This window comes from Calypte anna, chromosome 8, assembly GCF_003957555.1.
Source record: "Calypte anna isolate BGI_N300 chromosome 8, bCalAnn1_v1.p, whole genome shotgun sequence".
Lineage (NCBI taxonomy): Eukaryota > Metazoa > Chordata > Aves > Apodiformes > Trochilidae > Calypte > Calypte anna.
In genome coordinates this window covers 21,512,672-21,538,641 of record NC_044254.1, presented here as the reverse complement: position 1 = coordinate 21,538,641, position 25,970 = coordinate 21,512,672, and the positions used below count along the sequence as shown (strand labels likewise).

The window sequence follows — 25,970 nt, the reverse complement described above, 5'->3', positions numbered from 1 at the left end:
AAAAAAAATATAAATTGAGGCCTGGCATTACAGGGGTGAAAAAAAGTCTCACTCGTACACAGAACAGTATTTATTGAAGACATGCAAAGAAGGAAGTGGAAATACATGCAACAAAAGCCATTTTTCCTGGCAGGGTGACTGCTGTTAACATTCTACATAGCACTTTCAAACTAAAATTGCTTCCCTGCTGACTTGAAGTAAGAATTGCATTCAAAGTCACCTGTGTTTGATTAGAATACTAAAAGAATCAAAGGATTTCATTTCCCTTAGAAGAAAACATCCAGCCTAGTAAAGAATCCTAACTGACCTGTAATGGCTTTCTCCACTGAGGTAAATTCAGCAGGAATTAGGAAACATTTTACTGAGGAACAGAAATTCTTTACATTTTACATAATGATTACAAAAAGTGATAAACAGGTTTGTTCCAGTTCAGCTGCAGGCTGAGAGGCCCAGGGCAGGAAATGCTTGAGGAGGCATTATGCTTGAGATGAGTATGTAGTTTTACTATAGGCTTGCTGCAAATGAGGTTATAAAAACTAAAATAATCTAAAATTCTCCAAATTTAACTATTTGAATACAAAGGATTATTGTTCAATTCTGTGTTTGTTACTGCTGTGGGAAAGATAAATGTTCTTTATAGCCAGTTAAATCTTCTTTATCCAGCAGCAAGGGAGGTGCTGTGCCTGTGACTGAACTGCATCAACAGATCTGAAAGTGTTGCTTTGTTTTAAATCTCAGAGGCCTTTAAGAAACTCTGCCTTGCCACCCTGTCTGCACCAAGGCAAGTGAGCATTAATCCTATCTGACAGCTACAGGAAACCAAAATAAAGTGTTAGTATTGCTAAGGCCACAGAAGTTACCACCATCAGAGCAGTGGTAGGTACTAAACACTTCATGCCCTTTGTACTCAGATTACATTGAGACCTAAACAAAATAAAACCATTGTTATAGCTAGCATTCCAGTCCTTCAAACACACTTTCCTGAGTGCTGACTCAAAAAAGTGGTGCCTGCCAGGGAGTTAGAGGGAAAGAGAGTCAGTGAGAAAAAAGAGGCACAAAAAGGCTAATTGCTGGCACAGTGTGTAGACAGGAGACAGGCTCAGTTCTCCCATGCATTACCCCAGGCACCAGTGAAAAATGCAACAATAAAACAAAAGGTACCCTCTGACAGGTCCTTACTCCTGTCTGTATAGCCAAGAACCTGTGACCTTCCAGAACTCAAGCTGAACATATTTGGTAAAGAGGCACAGGACAACTTCATGGGAAGAGGATGTTTTCCTACAAGAATTTCTAAAATGTTCTTGAAGTGTTTGTGCCTGGTCCATGAGACAAGGAACAGAGAGGACTGCCCCAAAGACCTGCTTCAGGGTATGTATTTAATTCTCCTCAAATCTACAGACAAATTAAACAAAGAAGAAAATAAGAATTTTAAGTCCCTCAAGTACTACAAAGCACTGGGCATGGCTGGTTATTTGGGTTTTAATTAATGGTTTATAGATATAGTGCAGCTGTAGCACATTTCACTCTATTCCCTGTATATAAAGTATGGATGACATTATCAAAGTTGGTGGCTGAGCAGTTGTTAAGTCTTAAGACACTTTCAAACTGTTTCACAGGCAGTAAACAAAGTATTGCCCTAACCTGATAATGATGTGTTTGGAACTTGACTTAGGCTCCTCCAGCCTTTATCTAATCCATGAAAGATTTGATGCTTCTAGGAGCCATGTTGCATTGTAATAAATCAAATTTTGAGATGGAAGCTACAGAACCTCCAGAAAGGAGGCCAACTAGAAGCAGTACATTGTAAGTAAACCTGCCCAGGAAGGAAGATTTTATTTGGAAAGATTTTTTGACAAATTGTGGCAATAATTATTTTGTGGAAGGGCATGCAGAGGAGCATGTTTAGAGTAACACATTTTCTAGCAGTTAATAGGGGTCATTGAAGGGGTAATGGGGGTGTCCAGCATCTCTTGGTACTGGTTTTCCATTCACCTGTGAAGGAAACAGAGAGATTCATGTCAGAAAGATAAAAATCCATTCTTAAATTCTGCATGGTTTGGAATTCTAAATCCAAATATCTCAAACATCTGGGAGCATCTCTTTGAGCTTAAACAAGAGCTGTTCCCTCTACCTCTGAGTTGTCTTAGGACTTCTTGAAAGAAAATTAAATAAAAAAAATTAAAAAAAGGAGAGAGCTTTCTGTAGCCTACAGTGAGAGTTTCTTCTAGCTGCTGAGGCTTGAAGAATTAGATTAAGAACAGTTAAAAGTCTTTTGCCTTGTAGCCATTATTGAGTAAGTGTTGTAACATGCACACTTCAAAATGCTTCATACAAGTCAGAGCTTTTACCCATGTTCCCATGACAGAGTTGCTGGGCTGTCAGTTTTACAGGTGGATAAGATGAAACACATTGAATAACTTGTGGAGGGCCATATACTAAAGCATTAATAGTGTCAACAAACTTCTTCATAGCACTTCTTGTTTAAGAACGTTGCCATGGCTGTGAAATGGGAATGCTGACACTGATTTTCACAGATAATTAAACAAAAGCTCAGGCTGGCACAAAAGCAGACATGGCTTCAGTTCCTACATCCCACCTCTAAGCATTCAGATGCACAAGTTGCAATGAACTTAATGTAACTAGAAATACAAGACCCCAAACCTCCAAGGAGCTGAGATAAAACCTTGATCCTCATCTGTAATGTCTGGGGAGATATAGGTGCAGCACTGGCAGTTACACACACACCTCCCTGGGTAACAGACTAACATAATTCAGCTAAAACTTATACTAAGTGACTAATGACTGAATAAAAGTTATGTTGGAGAAATCGTTGATTTTTATGCATATAAATGTGATGTTATGGAGGCAGAGGGAATCACAGCTGATACTTTCAAACCAACTATCCACTAACAAGTGTCTCTGTTAGCTGTCAGTATAACACCTACGCTTCAAAGCAACTCAAATCCCTAGTAATTAATTGTTTACCATCATTACTGAGGTGTCAGCCTAGTCACATGGGGGCACTACAGAGCAGAAAATGTCAGTTTAATGTTTGATGCTCAGATTAAAATTAAGTAAAGCTGAAAATAAGCTGTTAGAGGAAGGCAATTCTTAAAGCTGTGGACAGAAGCATCACAGGATGTGCAGGTTTCCTCATGGTCTCCAGAGAGTCCACATCTTCCTCATGTTCCTAGAATTCATATTCATCATTCTTCCCCCCAGTTTCTTCTCCCTGCACATTGCACTACACAGAAGAGCTCCTCAGGGAAGCATTCTTGTTAGCAGCAGCCAAAGATAGGAGTTGCCAGAAGCAATGTTTCACACAGCTGATCCCAGCTCACCCCAGGAATTTAAGAGAAGGAAGGGGAGATAAAAAAAGTCTACAGTGAACACATTGCAAGTCAACAGTAGCTAGCTACCAAAAATAGACAGATCATCATGTGTGCAACACCATCACTCCTCCTCTCCTGGCTTTCTAGACATTTCAGTTGCACTTAAATATATTCTTTTGCCAATTATGCATTTCCAAAAGTTTGGAATTTGGGCTGGTGCAAGGTAATTTACAACTTCTATCTAGGTAATGAAGTGCTAAAGTATAAAGCAACTTAAATTGCCTACATATAATGTAACTTCTTCATCTTAAAACAAAAAAACAATGTGGAAAAATGTGGCACAACTGTAAGAACTCATGGTTATAGATCAGCAAAGTAAAGCAAGGAAAAATTGTCTTGTCATTGCAACAGGAGCTTCAATCTCTGCCACATCACACTTTGGAATCCAGACACTGAGAATTAGATTCATAGAGAAAGGCATGGAAGGTTAGACATGAATTTTAATTCACAGTTGATGAAAATTTTTTCTGATAAGCCCAGAAGGGATGGGCAGGAGACAAAAGGTTCTACAGAGATCTTGGAGCTTCAGAGTTGAGTTTTAATTCTCCTCATATTGGTTCTTCCTCTCTTGTTATCTGACAATATGGCAATATCTTTGAAGCCCAGCTGCATCACATCTACCCTTTTTTCTAGCTGTATGGGCTAGCACTTAGAACTGTATTTCATCTCTTTTGTGAATCACTGTGATCTGATCTCCCAGATAACAAAAGCACATGAATTAACCCCAACTCATCCACATCAGGCTACATTCTTATATATTTTTTAGCTTCACCAACAAAAATCCTTTGTTTGCAGCCTAAATAGCAAAACACTTGAAAGAAACACTGCCAGCAGCAGGTGTGCTTGTCATTACCACATTCACAGAGATGAACAGGCAGTGTGGTGTATGTGTTTATAGATCAGGAGTCCAAAGATTCTTTTGGTTGCAGTGAGGTGGAGGTTTATATTTATGCACACATAACTGAAACAACCCCACAGCTAAAACATGGCCTTGAAGCTCTGGTAAGCCCCACTGTGACAGAGAAAGCCATAACAAGTATCTACCCTTGATAACTATTTACAGCTTCACTTTTCTAACCCAGAATAGTCCCTGATGTACTCTCAAACATTTAAAAAAACTTCACTTAAAAATCCTGGAGAAAAGCTTTCTCTAAAGAATTCCTATAGCCAGTAGCCACATTATTTTATTAAAGACTTTACAGGCAGACCAACTGCTGGAGAGCCCAGGGTGTGCTTGACAGCTTCCAGATGTGCAGAGCTGTCCTGTGGCTATGCAGTCACTGTATGACAGAGAAGGGAAAGTCACTTCAGTTGCCACATGTTAGTGGCACATCTGGGAATGCTGCTCTCTGCTGTGTAGTGAGAAGCAGGACAAGAAGTGAGGAACATGATAAAACCAGGAGACAGCAAAACGTGGCATGGCCTTTAGCCTGCATGAACTTCAGAACAGATCAGCAGGAGTTTTGCAAGATAAAGTAAGATGAGATAGAGGGCCACAGACAGGTAAAGTCATGAGAACTCCAGAGCACCATGAGTTGCCGAAACAGAGGAGACAAGTTCTCTAAAAGCTACTTTTTTTGTGTACCCAGCTTTTGAAAAACCCTTTCCTCTCAGACAGCCTGAAAAGACAGTGTTCTTATGAGTAAGTAGTTCTGATGGGGACAGTAAAGGAAAGAAAACTACAAAAAACCCAAGCTGTGGACACATGCACATGATGACAACTGTTAGAAACATGAGAAGTTTACCGTAATCATCGGCACAATGTAACGCCAGTTTTTATTCAGGCTTCCAATGTGGCTCATCTCTTCTTCTGTGAGGCTGAAATCAAACACCTGAAAACAAAAGCAATTCAATATTCAATAGCCATAGGTTTTAGTCAATAACTGTAGGTTACCATTAGGTGCGTTTAAAGTAATTTTATAACAAAGACCAAAACAAAAGCATGAAGTGTGAAGTGTACATACACTTGCCAGCTCTAAGCCTACACTGATACTGCATAATACTCTTCCACAAAGATAAAAAGCTGTGGGATTGTTTCTCCAAGTAAGTGCTGTATATTCAATATTCTGTTCCCACACAGCTCTAAACCTCGAGGAACTGCAGAGTTTACTGGAACTCATTAATATTTTTAACTGCTACATGGCAGAATTTGTTTTAATGGGACTTAACAGTTACAGAAACAAATCCTAACTTAAAACCAAGTATGTAACAAGACAATTCGTGTGATTAAGGGCTGAAAAACAAGATCACAGGAGGTTACTCAGAGATCTCCTTCAAGATTATTTGATGTCAGATTTTTCAAACAATGTCTAAAGTGAGCCATCCCTACTGCAGAGCAGAAATGAACCACACTTATTCAGCATCATGAGAGTTTGTTGCAAAAAATAGTCAGCAGCTCTACCTGCAGGGTGGAGCAACTACTGTTTGCAAGAAAGAACCACTGAACATCATTAGAAGACCCCCTTGTTCAATAAATTTGTACCTCAGATAAATGTCAGTAAAGATTTTTCACGGTTTCTATGAAGGACATCCTTTACCTTCTGGTAACAAGACTGTGCATGTGCACAAATGCAAGCACTCACACACTGAACTGCTTAAAACATCAGGTTTGTTTTCCTAAAAATCTTCACCCTCCATTTTAAGCATCTGCATGCATTGATAAACACCAAGCCCCTCAGCTTCTTGCCCTGCACTGGTAGGACAGCACATTAGTGACAGGGAAGGGCACTGCTGAAGTTTTCTGCCATTTAAACTTACCTGGAGATTCTGCTGAATGCGAGCAGGAGTGACACTCTTGGGAATGGCAACCACTTTACGCTGCACTTGCCATCTATTAAGAGAAGAAGAGACATTTTCTGTGTCATTCTGATAATGACAATGTTTATTTTGGTTGAATCAATCTCTGGCAGCAGAGATGTCATTTATGTTTCCATGTGATAGAAAAATACTCAGGAGAGAGCTGACAGAGCACTGAACTATATTAGGACCTAGCATTTCCAAGCTCAAACAAGAGAATAGCTATTGGACTAATAACTGAGGGGAAGATGTTCCTGCCTTTGAAGCAGCAAACTAGTTTCAGATGCTTTAAGACAGAAATCAAAGAAACAGTCAGAAAAACGTATTTGAGCATTTTACACAAATTCTAAGAAGACTGCTACACCAAGGAGCTAGAAGAAAATCCAGATTCTTCAAGTGCCTGTCTACTAGCTTAAGCACCAAGTCTCAAACATGTTCAGCTGGCAAGTTAACTTGCTGCTAAGACTGTTCTAGTGATATTGATAGATACAAAGCCATAAAAAATAACAATAAATAAATAAATTTTTAAAAAAGCCTGACCCACTGACCACAGGCAAATTCAGTAGGCAGCATTCAGGTGTTGTACACTGCTGCCTTCACTGTCCTGCTGCTATTTCACAGCAGAAAATGTAGTAAACTGTTCCAGGCATAGATCCAGACCCTGAGTGGACCCCTCTGATCTAGTCTATTCATCTGCCCTAAGCCAGGACCAACTCTACCAATTCTGTAAAACAAGCACCAAATGGGTTTTGCTTCTGGCACTCCCTGTGATTTTAACTCCCTGCTGATGGAGAACACACACTTTTTAGGAAGATTCATTCTAACTTGCATGTTTTGCCTCATTTAAGGCTGGGTCCCAAATGCCGCCCTCTCTCACAATTGTGTACCTGAGGATGATCTGTGCAGGTGACTTGCTGTATTTTTCTGCCAGTTTTTTTATCCCAGGTTCTTCTAGAAGCACAGGCTCATCTGGGTGTTTCCACATGCGATCTGGAGAGCCAAGGGGACTGTAGGCAGTGACAACGAGTCCTCGTTTCTGGCAGTGAGCTATCAGCTCATTCTGAGCTAGGTAAGGATGGCATTCAATCTGTTAAAATGATCCACAGTGAGTAGCTAGAAAACAGATACCAACAAAAACCTCTAAACAAATGGGAAATGAAAACTACAGTAGAACAAAACATACCACAGGAGGTCAGTGCCAGATTGTGGAAAACCTTACGGGGATAAGGTTTAAGTTAAGAATGTTATCTTTGAGGATGACTTACAAATAGAAGAATGAAAAAGTGTCAGGTAGGCTAAGTTTACAGGAAAAGAAGAACAGATCACTTAAGTTTAGAGTGATGGATTTTCCTCATGTACCAAACAGAACATCCAATGAGCAAAGAAGCTCTCTATTGAAGGGAATCAAGTTACTCCCTCATTTATTTTTTTTTCTTATAGACCAAATTGTTCCCCACAGGGAAAAATTTTCCCCACAGACCTGTTGAATTAGGCAGGCATGAATAGCCACAGAATATGGCTACAGGCCTCCCCTCCAATAAATTATCTGCCTGGAAAGACCACCTTTGTGTCCTTACTACTGCATAGCTGGCTACACTCTTCCCTGTACATAAGAAGCTGCACCCCTTGTACTAAACATATTGTGTAGGTTTGCAAATTCTTCAGTCCTATTGACAAACAGGAAAGATATTCATCCTCTCCTTTACTCATCTTACCTGGAGCACAGCTGGTTTGACAGTAGCCACACTTAGCACATCATCAATCTGACGACTGTTGAAGTTTGACAGCCCAATGGCCTTCACAAGACCTTTTTCTACCAGCTTCTCCATAGCCTTCCAGGTATCCTTGTAATCAGTGTAATCATAACGCATGGTGTTATCAGGATTCTTTGGGAAAAGATTGTCTCCTCGTCTGCAGCATCAAAGGTCAAGTGTAAGTGCATGTACCACATTATTTATATTATATTAGTTCTTCACTAAAAGAAACTTTCCTCAAACTATTCTCAAAAGCTTATCCATAGTTTGGAGGGTAGAGTACAAACTGAGTGGATTTGTTCAATTCCATTATGCTGAATTAACCTTTAAGAAATTATTTCAATCTTTTCTATATAAACTTGTTATACAATACTTCAAACTATTTACCTATACAGAAGTGCCTACACAGAACTGGTAAGCCACTGTATACATAGCAGTAGATCTTGGCACACTTAGACCCTAGCAAAGCAGCTCGTTTAGAGAGCAGCAGCTCAGAGGGTGGTTCTGGTTTTTCAACTTTGTTTTTTAGGGAGGATATTCCTCATAATCTGTTTGGAACTACTACCAAAGGGTTTAAGAGCAACCTAGGAGAGACTGGATTCAAAGTACACATTTTTTCAAGTCCCTCTGGATTCTGCAGCAGCATCAGCACTTGATACAATTGTCACAGAGGTCTTAATATGTGGATATTGACTGTAAGAGAGGTACATTTCCAGTTAGCCAAACTAATCCAGTTAGAAAAAAAACTTAAACAAAACCAACAGAACACCACCACAGTGCCAAAGGGTTATGACTGGTCTCTGGGCAGTCTACACATAGATGGGTGCCACAAATCCCACTGGAAAAGCCCTGCTTCATAATCACTACAGGACACTGCTAGCTCAGATCTTGGAGCCTTACCCAGCTCTGTCTAAGGAGTGAACAGTGTGAGAAATGGCAGCAGCTGGGGACAAGGGTTCTTGTTCATGTCATTGATAAATCCAGAACCAAAAATAACTCAAAGCCTTATGAGCTCCCAACTCAGAAAAGCAACTTCGTATGTCAAGAGGAATATACTGCGAGATTAATTTTCAAGCCCTAGAGGCACTGTGTTTGTCATTTGGAAGTCAGTTTTAACTTCTGTGTAAATAACATTCACTTGCTTAGCTTCCTGAAGGAATAGAGACATTATGGATAACCATGCACCAAGATAGGTGAAGGAGAGCTAATGAAAAACTAGAGAGAAAACAGCTTCCAATGAGAAAACATGGCACTGCTGTATCAGAATGTTGGTTTTGTCAACAGTTTCCACAGCACCCAGCAAATTTAAATACTGGCAATATCTAAACATGCATCATTATTTGTGTTATGAGTTATTATCAAAGCAATTTCAATGTTTGGTTTTGGTTTGTTTGGTTTGTTGTTAGTTTTGTTTGGGGGGTTTTCTCCAATCAACAGGAAGACAAACTTATTTCACAAGAGGGGGAATTTTTAACAGAAGTTCTTCTGCCAAACCAGCTCTACTTGAAAACACTTCCTCATTCTACTATGCTGAGGGACATATCTTTATAATACAAGTGTCTTTCCTCTTATCATTACTGTTGCGTGATTTGCAAAATTCAGTTTCTATGACTTGAAGGGGAAAAAAGTAATCTCAAATGTACAAAGCAGAAGTCCTGTCAGACTGAGGGGTTTCCCATATTAATTGAGGTCTTCATTGCACACATCCAGTCAGAAGACTTATTCTCCCCCCACCTTTTTATTGCTTGTAGGGGGAAAAATGCTTCCACATTTACAAGAAAATAAAGCAAGGAACTGCTGCTGAGAAGGTTGTAGGATAAGTTCATTTAGCACTTACTGGAAAACTCTTATTTCCTCAAAACACAGAATTACTGCAATTAGTGTCACTTTTACAGCACATAATTCTCATTTCACAGATAAGTAAAACTAAGACACAAAGCACTTTCAGTATTTACTCAAGGTTACCATGTAGGTCAATGGCAGAACCAAGAATAGCTGCCACACGTCCCCAGTGCCTAGATGAAGACACTCTGCTATTTTAAACTTTTATATATTTTAAACTCAAAGATTTTTACTTCACAGCAAGCCAAATTTTCAGCTAGTGTAGAATGAAATTTCAATGATTGTTTCTGTGAATGAATGGCCCAAATAGGAGGAAGTGGAGGGGTTGTGGGTAGAAAAGAGTATCTGTGTGATAGTCCATAGGACTACACTATGAGCCATGCTGAAAACCATCTTGCAGGCAGTATACACAGGAAGAAATTCACAGTTCAGAAAGAAGGCCCTCAGGTTATAACACCTGTCACTTATGTAAATCTGGGGTTTCTACATTTTATGCCTTTCCACCTTGAACTTACTCAAAGGCATGAGGCCAGTGTATGAGGTACAGGTCCAGGTAATCCAGTTTCAGATCTCCCAATGTTTTCCTTAGTGCTGGCTCTACATCTTCTGGGTGGTGTTTGGTGTTCCAGAGCTTTGATGTTACAAACAGGTCCTCCCTTTTAATAACCTTTATAAAAGAATGGAGAGCATAATTTACTGGAATAAGTTCAGAAGTGTAAATGCAGCAATTCACCAACTACCTTTAAAACAAAGAGAACAATTTAAATTGTTGTTTGTTTGTTTAAAAAAAGGTAACACATGGACCCCACAAATTAAACCTTCCAAAAATATACTGGACAGAAAAGAGAGAAATACAGACATTGGCAAGTCCTAAATTAAACCAAATACTTAACCTAATAGAATTTTGAAAAACAAAACAATCTCCTCCACATACACTTTTCCAGACATTCCAGTTAAAAGGCTACTACTAAGTGGGATGTGACCAAGAGAAAGATTACTCAATTTATTAATTTGTAACTCCTGTTTAACATTTAACACAGTCTAGGCACAACCACCTAACTTACTATACTCTTCATATACTTCATATACTATAAACCAACAGTGCTTCACATGGAAAGAGTGTGGGAAAATAAACAGAAGTTGTTTTCTCAAACCTCTGCATTTGAGTTTCCAGGTCATGGAAGGAATACACTAAGAACCAAGTGCTCTGTACCCTGTATTGGAAGGGTAAGAGACAGAAATTAAACAAATAGAGAGCTGGTTAACTAGGAAGTATAAACTGCAAATGGAAGATCATATTTGGCAAGCTGAAGCACAGAACACCAGAGGGCCCTTCTCATTGTCTGATGTATGACCAAATTTCACTCAAGCCTACACTTTGCAGGCATTGCACTGATTAATTCCTTAGTTTCTCTCCTCCAACCATCCAGTTATTCTGTGTTTCACACATGGCTGTTGTGTTCAAAGAGAAAGATGTTTTGAAAAGTCTTGTTTTAATTTAGGTAGCTAATATGAACTGAATAAGAGAACCCTATGCTTCCTTGTACTAGTAGCTGGGAATCCCTGGGGCAAGCTGAAAACAGCCTCTCTCACACATAACATAATTGATCACATAATATAGAGATTGCCCTAAAGCCAAGGCAAGAGGAACATAAGAACTCTCTTTCCATGAGCTCTGACGATGTACAGGTTAATCCTTCTGGCCCGTGGGGCCAACAAGAGCAAGAGGATGAACTCAGGACTCCATTTAGGGTCATCCATAGGAATGTCTGTCACATTACATTATATTATATTTAGGTCACAGATTCTCAGGTGTAGGCCTTACAGTCATGTTACCAAACCCTTCAGATGCAATCACTGCTAAAAAAACAAAGTATGTATCTATTCACTCATATTTTGCATCTAACAAAAGAAACCCCAATCACTGGATTTGCTGTGGCTTCCCACCACTGCATGCTATTCCAGACAGGCAAACCAGAGTAATTCTGCATATAAATCACCACAAATCTTTTACATTGTAACTACTAATTCTGGCTATCTTCAGTTTTTTAACTCCCACATTAGGGTACTTTTTGAGGAGGAAAGGGGAAGGCAGGAAAAAAAATAAATTTTCTGTAGCTTCCATGTGAATATTCCTGACAATCTTTTCTCCTCCTGACAGCCAGGATGCTTATGAGAGGAGAGAAAGGCTCTTTCATGCCTGCTCCTGATTAATAACAAATAGCTGAGACAGACTGGGAGGAAAAGCCACAAATGATAACTTTACAGTCTACTTTCAGGTCACAGTTGCAAATGTTGATACAAGACACAGTCAGGACGGGGATTCTTGTGCTTTTACCTTGTTGGTCCCAAGGCACTCCTGGAAAGCCTCCCCAATCTCCGCTTCGTTGGAGTAAGCTGCTGCGCAGTCGATGCTGCGGTAACCCACACCCAGGGCATATTTCACTGCTTCTTTCACCTGAAACCAGGAACAGATTAGACAATGCAATCAGTGGAAAAGGACAGCACTGCAGGGGAAAAATTTTGAAGTGTTGGGAATTTAGTGAGGAATACCACAAAGTTCAGACCTATCTGTGAATCTCAGTTATGAGATTCACAGGCAGCAGAGCACAGTCCTCTGGCACAGCCTTTAGGAGTGAAGAGTTTATTGCTAGTAGACACTCTCAGAGTAACAAGAAAATGGACCATGCACACAAGCCAAGCATGCAAGAACTCAGCAGATGGGAAAAGGGTTCATTCTTAGTTATAGTTGCCATGGTTTCCTTAAATATGAGCTTTAAGAAACAGTTTTCAGAGAAATCATGGCTTAGGAAAGCAACCTTCTTGAGCTAAAAGACCAATGGTGTTAGTCTAACCTGTAATATATCTCCTCTATCTCAGTAAAGGAAGAGCCTGGTTTCTCACTCCAGAATTTACAGATTTATAAATTCTGCTCACACTTCAGTTCCAAGTGTCACATCTCACGTGTTATTTTATGGCACATTTTCCCTTCATTTCTCATTCTTGCCAATTGTACAAAGAAAGTCACTGTACTTCTGAATATTAACCTATGGCCTGCTCAGAATCTCCTGATGAAGCTCATAACTTTGCATTTTGCTTTCCAATTCTGAGTGCCAACAGCAACACATCCCTCACTCCATATTGTTCCACACAAGCCAGAATGGCTGGGAATCAAGGCACTATACTTTGAATCCCTATCTGCTTTTTAAAGCTCTAATGAAGTACAACCAGAAAATATATTCACATTTGGACCTCCAAAATGTAGCAAATCTAGAAACCAAAGAAACACAGAATGACATCTTTTTGAAGAGTCTTCAATAGCTTTTGACTAAAGACTTTTAATAACTGATTATGCAAGAACCAAGATTTATTACCACGTATCTCAGTGTAGTAATCATCTCCCCTTACCAAGCAGTGAGTGAAATCTATTTTATCTAACTTCCAGCAGACAGTATGCACATATTCTCTTTTACATTTGCCCATTTCAAGTGCTACACTGTCTGTATAGTGATTTCTACACATTGTTCTTTTTCATGTATCTCAAGACCGTGGGAGACAGTAAATTACTGTGCGTAAAAGGGTTGATGCAATAGGGCCCTGATGTATTTATAAAGATTGTATCTCTTGTCAAGAGATTAAAAAATGTGTCTACAAGGGCTAGAGACTGATTTCTTTAATCAAAGTACCAGCCTTTTTAATTTTAAAACTGACAAAATCATTACCTCCAATTAAAGACGTTGGAGAGCTGCTTTCAGATGCTGCAACAAGAGAGGAGGGAATCAGATGAGAAAAAGATCTGTTGTTGGATTTTATTTATTTTTCTTATTAAGGACTGCAGTGAAGGCAGACACAGGGTATTATCACTGCATTCTTTAGCATTTTAAGAAGGAAACTGAAACACTGACCAGTTTCCCTTAGCCAGAATGACAAAGCACTTCTATAACAGCAGTGAAGTAAGCTCTTCCTTTCTCTAGCACTATGATATTTACAGTCCTTGTTTCACTTTGACAAAGACACTCCTCAGAAGGTCACTACAAAGTCAGGGTACCAGTAATTCTGAAATCAACTGAAACATTTTAAGATTCAATATTCAACTTCTGAAAAGGTCAGAGCTGTGGGACAGAGATGGAAGGAAAAGCAACTGTGCTTTGCCTGTACTGATACCCTTTTTTGTCTGTCAGGATACTGTATCTTTTTAATAGACAGACACAAATTTTGCCATAAAATGAAAGCAGGCACCACCTGCATAAAGCTAAGGGTAAGACACTACAAACACATCTCTGCAAAGCGAGAAAGAGGAGACTATATTTCTGTATCAGTGTTTCGATAAATTTCTAACACTGGAAAACAGGGACTAGTGATTTAAACAAGGTTTGGATTTGTATTTGTGTAAACAAATACAGCCTGAGACATTCCAATGTGAACTGAGAGCTTCTGTTCCAGGCAAAAGAAAAATTACCCTAAGAAAATGTGCAAAAAAAGCATTTCAGAGGGGGGAGAGGAGAGTAACAGAGATGTAAACCTAAGAAGAATACTTTAAGTTTATTTTTGAGATTACGTTCAGACAGGTACATGCATTTCTGAAGTGGGAGAGGGACAGGGAGGGGAGAGAGAAAAAAAAATATGGGGGTTGATATGCTTCTGGATATTTGGTGCTGTGAAGTAATAATTGCTAAAGGCTCCTTCAAACTTCCCATGTGTTCTTTAGTTAAATCTGCCAATACTGCTGTGCAAGGAGCAATTGCTGAGTTCATTTTGCATTGGGGAAATCAAGTCACATAGCTTAAGTGTGAATCACCAACCCAGTGTCATATACCAAGTAGCTCTGAAAGTATCTCAAGACATAATCTAGTCCATCCTCATGCCCCAGAGCAGGGCCAACTAAGTCTAAACTACTCCTACACACTTTTGTCAAAACCGTCCTTGTGACAGGCAGTCTACTCCAATGCTTAGGTATCTGTATGTTCAAAGTCTTTAAAATGTCTGACCAAGACAGCCCTGATGTCACACCTTCAGACATGAAATCAAAAGCTTTCTCTTTGTGAGAGCTTTTTGCATACCTGGAAAGTGTCAGCATCCTTCCTCTCAAACCTCTCTTGACCACTTAACTTTAAAGGCTTCCACCTTTCATCTCAATTCACCTTTCCCAGACTTTGCCTCACTGTTGCTGCTGTCTCATCACCTGGTTCATGCTTTTCTTGAAGTATTTTGCCCCAAACCAGACACAGTATTGCAGCTGAAGCCTTATTTTCTCTTACTGTATAGTGAAGTCCTAGGAAGTACACTCACATTTATACATCCCAGCAAACAACTTGGCCTTCTTGCCCACGCTATTTTGAATTTTAAGATAGCAGAACAAGATATTGCCAACAATGTGGCAGACTCATAAAAAGAATCTGTTAAGTCCCAACTCACTACAATATCCATTACTATCCAATACATATACAATTGAGTATTTCAATTAGCCCATCACAAGATGAAAAACTACAAAGCCATCTTTATAAATCCAAGCAACAGAGTTCAAGTGACAAGGGAGCCTCTTTGCACAGCCCCAACCGATTACAGAGAAGCTTTCCCTCTACCAGTTCCAGTGCAATAATCCTTGGAAAGAAAAGGCTCTGACAGCCTGCCTTGCTCCCTGCAATGTTGTAATATTTTAGCAGTACATTTGCTGATAGGAAATAGGAAAAAAAAAACCAGATTGTCCATCCACATGATATTCAGATGCAGTATGACAGGAGCAGAAGTGTTGCTGTATCACAGTTTCTACTTACTGTACTAAGATTTTTTTGAAAAGGAACTCAGCCCACCACATAAGTAATGTTAATGTGGAGCTGACATGGCCTGAAGTGAAGACTTTTGCTTCCTGTGCTTCAGATATGGAATTTAACTTCTTCAATCTGTAGCAGATTAATTTTTTTTATATGAAAAAATGGATTCTCTAGATTGTCTAACGAACTTCAAGGACTAAACAGTCTCCTCCACAGTTGCAATCATGTCACAAGACACTCAGTCCCCAGTCTGACTTGTTTTCTAAGGTACACATTTCCTCTTCAGCTTTCCTGAAGCTTCACATAGAACAACACAACTTCCCTCAGCCCCACGTTTCTCTTCCCCACAGAATCAGCCTCTGCCACAGCAGGTGAGACTGTTCATCTAGTAGGGATCAATCCTCCAGGTTGAAAGCAAGGATCACACAAGAGAAGAGATCAAAGCATTAAAGGATTACAGATAATCAAGCTCTAATACTACAAAAAGAAAACCACAAACTCATCGTATTATTGATACATCTGTCTGAACAGACTTCTCTTTGAACTCATTCATGCTGCCAGTGAACAAGCTTCTGTTCTGCGTTTCCTCCTGTTCAATAGCCCTCCATCATGTTCCCATGGTAACATGTAAAACAAATTTCTCTTCCAGTATTTGATCATGTAAGACAGAAGTTACTGCATTATTTTAGGTTACTCTTCCAACAAGAACTTAGATTCAGTAATTTTCCCCCAACTATTCTTACCATCAGGAAACTATGGCTGCAATGACCTTTGTACTGGACTGCTAAGATCTGGCTACAAGGACAAAGCTTGTTTAGGATCAGGAATAGTAACAATAATATTTTAAAAATTAATCGAGAGTCAAGCCATGACTGAAAAGCAGCTTGGCAAGAAAAATAATTACAATCTGCAAAATATTTACCTGAAAAAAAAAAAAAATCTAAAAGCCATCTGCTTCCACTCTTGCTTCTAATGCAGCCCTTGCACAAAACAGCTTTTGATAAATAGCTACTACCTGGGAAACAACTAGATTAAATAGGATAAATTTTTCCTTCTTCTGCTTGTCTAGGCTTTTGGCCCTTTAATTCACAAATATTCTCTCTGAACTACATCGTGTCCTTTTAAGGGTAAGTCATTTGGAGACACTGCCAAATTGCTGGTATGCTTCTGAATTTGATAAACCTCCATTAAAACAATGCAAACAATGCAAAAAGCTTTCAAGAGGGACTAATATGTATGCATTTGTTCCACAGGAAAGGAATAACAGCACCTTCTGTAACTGTTCATTTTTACTGCATCTTCTAGATCATGTCTTTAACACATTCTATGAATAAGACTTCAAAGACCATATTTCACAGAAGTGACTCCCATTGATTTCCAAGGGACCCCACGGAAGATCTCTGGATCCCATAAGAGGTTCAGCTGCTTGAGGCTCTGCTTACTATGGCAAAATCTATCCGAGTCAGGCTGAAACTACACACGAGCAGGATCTTTCCAAATTGTTTTATAAAACTGCACTTTCCTCAGAACTGTTGGTGCACAAAACAAACAACACATTCATATTTTATCTTCAGGCATTTGTTTTAGCACAATGCACAAGCTGCTTTGGGTGCACAGAAATTTATCCATTAAGTTTCTGCATGTTAATAAACTTAATTCAGCTGATGTTTTAAGTGACACAGCTGAACGTTCATCCTTATCCTCATTTAAGAGGTTGACTGAGCCCTCACCAACTCAGCTTCCACCCACATTATCACTGCCGCTATTCCCAACAGATCCACTGTCCTGACAGTTGTTTGGACAGGGAGACCAACAATTAAACGGCTCTGAATAGATTTAATTTTTATTGCTCATTTCCCACCTTTTCTTTTAGCTGGCACAAGAGAGCAGTGCAGCTTCTTGAGAAAGGTTTTAACTTTCTCTCTCTGTCACAAGCACAGCATCATCTGGTGTACTCCAAAAATATCACTAAGTTAATGCAAGAGTAGCAGCAAGATCTACAATATTACTGCAAACATGCAATGGTTCACGTAATCTAAAAGGCATTATAAATAAGAATACCAGCTAAGAATTCCACCAAGCAATGGAACTTGCCTTTCACAGCAGTATGTGCAATCTCTTCCCCCAAGAATTTATCTTTTAACTAAATGAAACAGAAAGGAAAAGACAGACAAGGGGAAGAAGTATTACAATAGGAGGCATACTCCATGGCATGCAAACATTCCCACAGACAATCTGTAGTAACATACAGCATTGTTTCCAAATGTGGTGTTTAGAAATTCACTGTATTTAGAAACAGACTGAATGTCTAATGACACATTAGTTCTCTCAGTCTAGAAGCAGGATGACCCATGCAAGTTGTTCTATGCTAAACATATCCTGGCCACTGGAACAGGACTTAATACAAGAACAACTAGAGCTCCTGCCTCCCAAAATAATGCTTTCAGCTGAGTCATCAGTCCAAGCCAGAGGGACATATGGTCAGACTGACAGCCTGAGGATTTACCAGTGGAAGAGGCAGGCACCATATTACAGCTGCAGCATTTTTCTTGTCTCACCCCACTCCTTGGTCTCTTTCTGGATTCATCTCCCAGAGCAACACTGCCTGAGACATGGGTTAAAGTAACAAATCTTAAGGGATCTGCTGCTGCTTTTGTACCTTAAGGCCTTAGTCAGGCAAATACACACATAAATTCCTCTGACTTCAGTGGACCCAAGACTAAAACCATAGATCAAGGATCTTCAAAAAAGGAGCACAAACCACAAATACTAGTTGAGAGCACAATATCATATTGTTCTCTACTTACTTGGCCACGTTCACTTTTCCAAGTTCCCAGTCCTATGAGAGGCATCTTCTGCCCAGTGTGGAGTGCAACGAAATCACATGCTGGAGACATTTTTGCCTACAGAACAAGAATAAACTGAGCTTTGCAGCAGTTCAATAAGTGGCAACAATTTACCTCTTCTTTAGAAAAAGAAAAAGAATAAAAGAAATAAAAAGAGAAAGAAAACCATACAAGTCCTCATGATGGTAGAATAAAGATAAAATACATTCTTCAGTTTTTACTGGTACAAAGGAGAATAATATCTACTCTGGAGAGATTAGAAAAGGAGCCTTCTTCAGGTCTTCCTTCTTATTCCCTTCTCCTTCACACATTCTTAAGCTTCACAATGGTTTAAGATTTCTCAAAGTTCAAAAGCAGCATCCTGCAATAGAATAATTAATAAAGAAGCTCAGCTGAAACCTCTTTTTTTTGTTTTTAATCAGCAGTAAGTATGGATGAGGCGGGAGGGACTAAGAGATGTTCATCTGCCCTTATTGTACAGTAATTCCATAGGACTTCAGTACTAAGTCTCTCTTTTACCAATTCACTACCAGCTGGCTCGGGAACCAGGCTTTAATTAGTGATGAAGCTGGGAATAAACACATTTTGTCAGAAACAGATGGTGTTGGTTTGAATACCTGATACAGGCAGGGGTTTTATTAGAAGTGAGTGATAAAGGCATTTATGAAGGCACCCCATAAAAAATATATACCCGCAGCAGACAAATGCTACCAAATGAGAACACGTTTTAAAAGAAGGAAAAAAAAAACCCTAAAAACCCCCCTCTGATGTGACACCTGGGGCAATAGAGAGGACAAAATGGAGACGCTTTCAAAAGGGGACAATAGGAAAAAATACCACCAGCAAGATCTTCCTCCATTACCTGCTGCTGGCTTTATAGCTGCTGCAAAAAACAATCTGTTCACAGTAGTAAAACTTTTCATAAAAAAGGAAGGCTTTACAGAGTGTTCCAACATCTTCACAATCTATGTTTCTGGTCAAACAGTTAAAAAGAAACCACATTCAGGATGAGTTCCAAAGCTGATTAGCTGATTTCAGCAGAAGCTGGGGAAGTTACTTCCTAAGTTCAGCTGTGTCCGACCTCATTAATGTTATTTGTTTAAAAACAAACCAAGCCAAACCAAGGGTGGAATCATGCAGTGCTGGCTGAATGGGTAACGAGGTAGAAGGAATGGATGTTTTAAAAGCAGAGCATTCACACAGCGTATTATCCCAAAATACCTCTGCCTTCTCTGTACTGTTATTTTCCTCAGATAATTAATCCCCAGCTGATGGACACATTCACACAAAGTTGGTGTTTTCAATTTCTTGCTTAGCTTTTCAAGCCATAGTTTTGTAGATTTATAGAAGACACCAAACAGCACTCTTCTTTTACAAAGAGACAGAGAAGCTGGAGTGTTCCTGACCTGATGGCTACTGCACACCAAGGAGCTGCTGATCCACATTCCCCTGAGTAGATCCAGCCTTGTCACACACAGCATGGCCTTCAGAGCTGTGCTGTGGGATGCACATCCCATGGCTGCAGGATAAGCTCAGCAGTGAATTGTCACCGGGGAGCCTGCAGGCAGCTCCCACTGGATACCTGCAATTACACCATCCATGTCCTTGTTTTTATCTAGAAAGCTGATGTTCTCATGTGAGCATCCGTTCTGTTTGACAGCGGAAATGATGAACAGAGTTGTTTTCTTGCAAAAGAATCCCTAATAACTCAAGTGACTGAAACAGGGTGAACCTTCCCACACACAGGGACCGCACAGCATGCTGCACGGAGATTGGAGGTCTGTTCAAACCTGTGTAACTCAGGGCACCCAGCACCTGAAAGATGTGAGATTATCAGTGCTATCCCTTTCCTTTACAGGGTTAGCTCAAAGAAACAGCATTTACAATGATACTTGTGCGAGTCCCATTCTTCTTGGGACTGCAATAGACCAGCACCTCCTGGTACAAAACAGCAATTAAACACAAACTGTTTAATTTTTTCTGAATTTGCACTGAGGTGTGTTACCTCCAGATGGTTGTGCTGAAGGCTGTCATCAGTGAATCAAATTGTGGCTGCACAACTGTGTTTTGGTGTGAGAAACCAGAGAAGGGAGGATGACAGTGACGAGTCTCCTATTCGGAAGCTGCATGGCAATTCTGTAGTCAGCTACGTGCAGGTAGGTATAAAGTGTAGAGAAACAAGATAAACCAGGTGCCTTGAGTTGCCAAAGAGTGGGTGTGAGTCCACCTGTGCCTGATTAGGACAGGCCCCCTATTGGGCATGAGCAAGACCAGGGGGCCAATAAAGGTGGGACACACACCCACAGAGGCAGCTCAGCTCACTCTGGTGCGAGGCAATGGAGAGACCAGCAGCTCATCGAGCCTCAGGAGCATGAAAGGCTCATCCCACTACAATAAAGGTATCTGCTTACACCACACAACTAAAGACTTAAGACTTTTTCATCTACATTGGCCTATAACACAAATATGACACAACCATGTTACACAATCATCTTAAATGCAACCCTTCAGCCCAGAAGACAAGGTACACATTTAATCAATAACTAGCATTTTATAATCAATAACAGCACACTTGCTAAGAACCATCTTGCTTCATGTAACACTGTTGTATATTAACATTGGAGAGAGCATAACCACAGCCTCTGGCAGAAGGGAAAGATGCCAGAAGTAGAAGTGCTGGAAGACAAGACACCAATTAATACTTTCCACTCAGATTATTCCTCTAACAAGATGTACAAGAATGACAGTGCAGACCAGCCTTCATTATTTGGTTCATAAGGGTAAAGACAAAAATAAACATAGGAGCAAAATAACTCCGGACAAGCAAGGTGTGGTTTTGGCTTAGCAATACCCACCTAGGGCCACACGCACTAAAGAGCTGAAGCTCGGGTAATTCAGAGGGGGTGGAAGCCGGCTGGCTGGGAGGATGCATTATCGACCAGAAAAGTATAAACTACAGCATCAACCCACAGCTACAGCTCCTTATTAATCCACAGCGAGGAGTCTCCCATCAGATAAACACACATAAATTTACATTAAATTAACATGCACGGATATGCAAATCGGTACATATGGAAAACGCGGAAGTCCCAGACACCGAGCGGCTCTCCCCGCCTCCCCCGGAGGCGCCCACCGAACTCTTATCGGGGCTGCCCAGGCGGCAGGCGATAAGCCGACCCGCCGGCCCCCGCAATCCTCGGCGGCCCCGCTCCATCGTTCCCTCCCTCCCTCACTCACCCATACACCGCCGAGCCCGAACCGCCCTCCGGACCGCTCCCGCCCGCTTATACCGCCCGGAGCTTCCGCTTCCGGCCGGGAGCTGCAGAAGGGCCCGGTTCAGGCAGCTCCGGTCCTGTGATGGTGATAGAATCGTTAAGGTTCGCAGAGATCTCTAAGATCGTCGAGTCCAAGGGTCAGCCCCGCACCACCAGTCGGGTCATCCCGCAGCGCTCCGCGGCGGGGCTGTGCCCAGCGCCCCTGACGGCTGAAACAGCGCGGAACAGGGGGGAGGGAAACAAAATTTTAAAATAAATACATAAAATTATTTCAACCCCCAGCAATGACAGGTTCTGTAGGGCCTGGAGGAGTTGGCCACGGTGTGTGTGTGTCCTCACTGTGCCGGGGCTTAGGGTGCAGAATGTCCCGCAGCCCCGGCTGCCGCCGCCCCCAGCACAGAACTGCTCCAGACATCCCTCGAGTTCGCCCGTTTTTATTTTTGTCTTGCTCTAGGTTCGGTTCCCATGAGGAAGTTCAAACAGCTCAGCCTCGCCCCTTCCCCAGCCCATTCCTGCAGCGGTGAATCTGATAAACTGCTCCACAGAGAGGGAAACTGCAGAACGCAAACCTGACAAAGAGCACAGGAGGTGTGAGCATTTACGTAAAAGTGTCTCTGTCTCCTGTCTGTCTTGACCTCTTTAGGCTATTTTTACCGGTAGGAAGACAGAATTTTCCAACTTTATTTGCTGCTCTAAATAATAGGAATCTAGAGGAAATCCAAAGCAACTTTTGCTTCAGCTTTTGTGCTAAAAGGTGCATGAAGAGAAAGAAATGGCATTTCCTCAGGCAACTAAGGCTTCCTCTGTTGCAGGTGCACAAGAATGTGTTTCCTTATTTGTGCAAGAAGATTGAAAGTAAGATTCAAAAAGCAGGTTCTGAAAGCAGACTGATTTTAGCAGAGCACTTCTGGGAAGGTACAATCTTGCTGTTGTAGTCAAAGATACAACCTTTAACACAAGCAGACTTTGGCCTGTAATTTGAGACCAGATCAGGTACTTCATCTTACCCACAACTATATAAAATTATAACCATTTTTGTACTTTTAGTCCAGGCTTCTGTTTCTATAAGTTATTCACAAACATTCAGAATTTGAAAATAGTAAGATCAGGTCAGATATATACACAACAGGGCTTTGAAGAGGCTGTTGTTTATTTCCATAAAGATAACTCTGCTTCCCATTCTTTCCTTGCTGCTCTGACCTAAAGTGCTCGTCAGGCTTGGAGACACAAAGGTTAGTTAATCTCTTGGGCAACCACATGACCTGATTTTTCAGTCATGCAGCCTGTCTTAACAAAATACAGGAAAAAGTGTAAGGATGACAAGAAAATTAAAAGTTACAGGAAACAAAAAATCTAGAAAGTGAAAGAATAAAGGGGCAGGAATTACTGCTGGGTTTGATATAGTTTTATGAGACCCCATCAATCACAAATCCATTTGCAAAGCCACAGTCTTAATGCCATAAAAGATTCTTGAATTATATTCACATCATCTATGAAAACTTTAACAAACCTCAGCCTCCAGTGAGGTAACAGGGACTAAAAAAGAGAAAAGGAATACTGAAACATTCTGCCTTCAAAAGACAGTGATCATCCAAATACACAGTAATAAAATTTAATAATTAAAATATATATGAAGAGAAGGAGAAGGTAACGAAAGACATTTTGGCCTAGAATCAATGTCTTAACTTGAGCGAAACAAGGAAAGCAAATACATGCATTGTATATTTAATGATACCTAATTGTTTTCATTAAAACTATTATGCACCAGCTGCTTGTGCACAAATGCCCCACAGCTTGGGAACATATCAGTCATTGACTTTTCAATTGACTTTTTGCATGTATTACATTAAAATCCCCCAAGGATTTTACTCTTCCTGTGCATACAGTATCATATGCATACAGTAAATTCAAGATCCAGTGGGCTTTCTGCATGTGCACGGATCAGCTCTACAGAACATGAGTGATGATGTCCTGATGTGCTGGCTTTACACATCATGCATGGGTGACTTCTGCTGTAGAACTGATGTGTACCTGCTCAAAGGGCGTTGCCTAAGCCCAGCTCACACCACTGTTCTGACTAAATTACTCTTAATCTAGAAGTCCTGATTACACTTACATAAAATAATCAAATGGCTTCTGGCAAAATGCATGAAGACCCAAAGGTGTGGTGGTGCTGTGAAATATGACCTATTTCTTTGCCTTGTTTTTTTATGCACAGTGAGGGTTTTCTTTGTCACATGAGGGACCCATCAACTGGGAATATGGGACACACTGTGATTAAAAGGATGTGTGTAAATCTGGCACAGCTACCAGTTTGGAAATTTTTGAGTAGTTTTAGTGCTCCAATGCTATGGGGCCAGCCAGCTTCTCTTAGCTAATACATAAACTACTTTTTGTGTCCATAGCTTTATGGATGAGTGCAAAGAGGCTGGGGCTTCTGATGCTCTATGTTAATCAGGTACCAGCTGATCCTGTCTGGCAGCTGTTTTAGCTAAAAACTACACCACTAATCTGCTGTGTGAAGAACAAAAGTGTGGAGAAGCAAGGTATGAACACTCATCTTCCAGCACCTGCTGGGATAAACATACTCTTTCTTTCTTGAAGATTTTTTTAAATTTCTTTATTACAAGTATTTAAATATCCAAGTAGCATCTGGCATCTAAAGATTGACAAAAGCTACAGAAACTAGATTGAAAAAAGCTACTGCTCACTGATCAAAGAGAGGTTCTGACAATTTATCATTCTAAAACCTCCAGGAACTGATGTTTGGAAAGGTTAGCTCAGAAATTAATAAAAAATAATCATACATATGGACATATGTATGGGAATTCAGTGCTTAAGGCACAAAGCTGAACAAGCTGCTTTGCAGTAGCAATGCTAGATGGGTGTGTTATGCATCTGAAAGTGTGAGAAATGAATATAAACATTAAAGGTGTCCAAAACCATGAGAAAGTCATTACTGATTTGTTCATTGGTAAATATGCTAGAACTGCAGGAAGTCTGACTTGTTCTAGAGGTTTTAATTAGGACTGCCTGACCTTTCAGGGGTTAACCTTTTCACAGGTTCAGGTACTGAGCTGATAGGTGTGTATATATATATATATATATATGTCTCAATTTATAGACCTCAATTTTTTATCATCTCAACACTGATGTTAAGAAAGTAACAATCTTCCTTCTGCAAAAGATTAATCATGCTGTAGCTGTAGCAATAGAAACAGCAGTAGATACAATATTTGCATTAAGGTGAGTGTAGTTGGGTTTTTTTCAGAGTACACATATAGATGTGATTTTGCTTCTGCTATTTAAGCATTAATTTCACCTGGTACTGAAAGTAGTCATCTCTTGGGTGAATCACCACCTGGGTATGGGTAGATTATAAATATTTAAAATTTCTTAATCCTATGTGGTTTTCTCCCCATTGCAATTTATAATCAAGTTTTGACAAGTGTAAGAAACAACTGTAAACAGCAAAACAGGCAAGTAAAAATCAGTTGGTAAACACATCACTTTTGACTCAAGCAAGCAATTTTGTCATTGCTATGTCTTTTAATGCCTTTAGGATAAACTATTTAATAAAACTTTTAGACTTAAATTCAGGGCTTGGTCCTCAAAAACTACAACACTTCTTCAATTCAGTCTTGTGTCCCAAACACAAGGATTCACTCTGGCAGAAGAGCTTTACTCTGGGAGTGAGTCAAATCTCCCTGAAATTAATGTTGAATCTTCCCAGAGTTTCCACCCTACCCCTGAAAGTCAGGTAAGACTTAACTTAGTTTTCACCTCTTTTGCTGACTTTTGTGTCTTGGATCAGTCCTCCCATCGATGGGCAGGAATCAGTGAGAGGCTCAGGGATTAACTCGGGGCTGAGGAGCCAGGTGCTAACACAGAGCCAGAGTCTGCAGCTTCACCCCCACGCCCGTGCGGTGCTGTGAACGCGCAGGGCTGTGAGACAAGGTCTGATTTTACTGATAGTGAAACCCACGGACAACTCCCGCTCACCTCCCTGACACACGGGTCACCTCAAACATCCCCCTCAGAATCCTGCCCCCCTCTTCTTCTTCTGATGCCTTCTAATAATTATAGCTTATACTACGGCATCTAAAAAATAATAATGTATTCTTGCAACAAGCCACCTGAAACATCTTCCCATTAACTGCTTACAACTCTGACTCCGGCTGTTTCCACGGGACACAATCCGGAGAACTATCACCAATTTATTCAAATTCTTTTGCTCCTTTCAGCACTCCAGGGCACCGTCTCCGCTTAGATAAGGCTGTACCACCCTACTATC

At 40.4% G+C, this 25,970-nt stretch overlaps 1 protein-coding gene across 3 annotated transcripts; it reads right to left on the bottom strand.

Annotated features, from left to right (window-relative positions):
* Positions 1–713: 713 nt before the first annotated feature.
* On the bottom strand, positions 714–25,855 carry AKR1A1 (aldo-keto reductase family 1 member A1). 3 transcript variants are annotated; one of them, XM_030454850.1, is made up of 10 exons: positions 25,841–25,855; positions 25,460–25,621; positions 18,363–18,458; positions 12,123–12,242; positions 10,300–10,451; positions 7,904–8,099; positions 7,076–7,275; positions 6,150–6,222; positions 5,138–5,224; positions 714–1,992 (listed from the first exon to the last, which is right to left on the bottom strand). In XM_030454850.1, the coding sequence occupies exons 3-10, from the start codon at positions 18,450–18,452 to the stop codon at positions 1,927–1,929; spliced, it is 984 nt and encodes a 327-aa protein (XP_030310710.1). In that variant the 5' UTR covers positions 18,453–18,458; positions 25,460–25,621; positions 25,841–25,855; the 3' UTR covers positions 714–1,926. The 3 variants fall into 3 exon arrangements, with proteins under 3 accessions (XP_030310710.1, XP_030310709.1, XP_008488993.1); XM_030454849.1 differs by lacking the exon at positions 25,841–25,855 and adding an exon at positions 21,639–21,885; XM_008490771.2 differs by lacking the exons at positions 25,460–25,621; positions 25,841–25,855 and adding an exon at positions 21,257–21,575.
* Between the last annotated feature and the right edge of the window lie 115 nt (positions 25,856–25,970).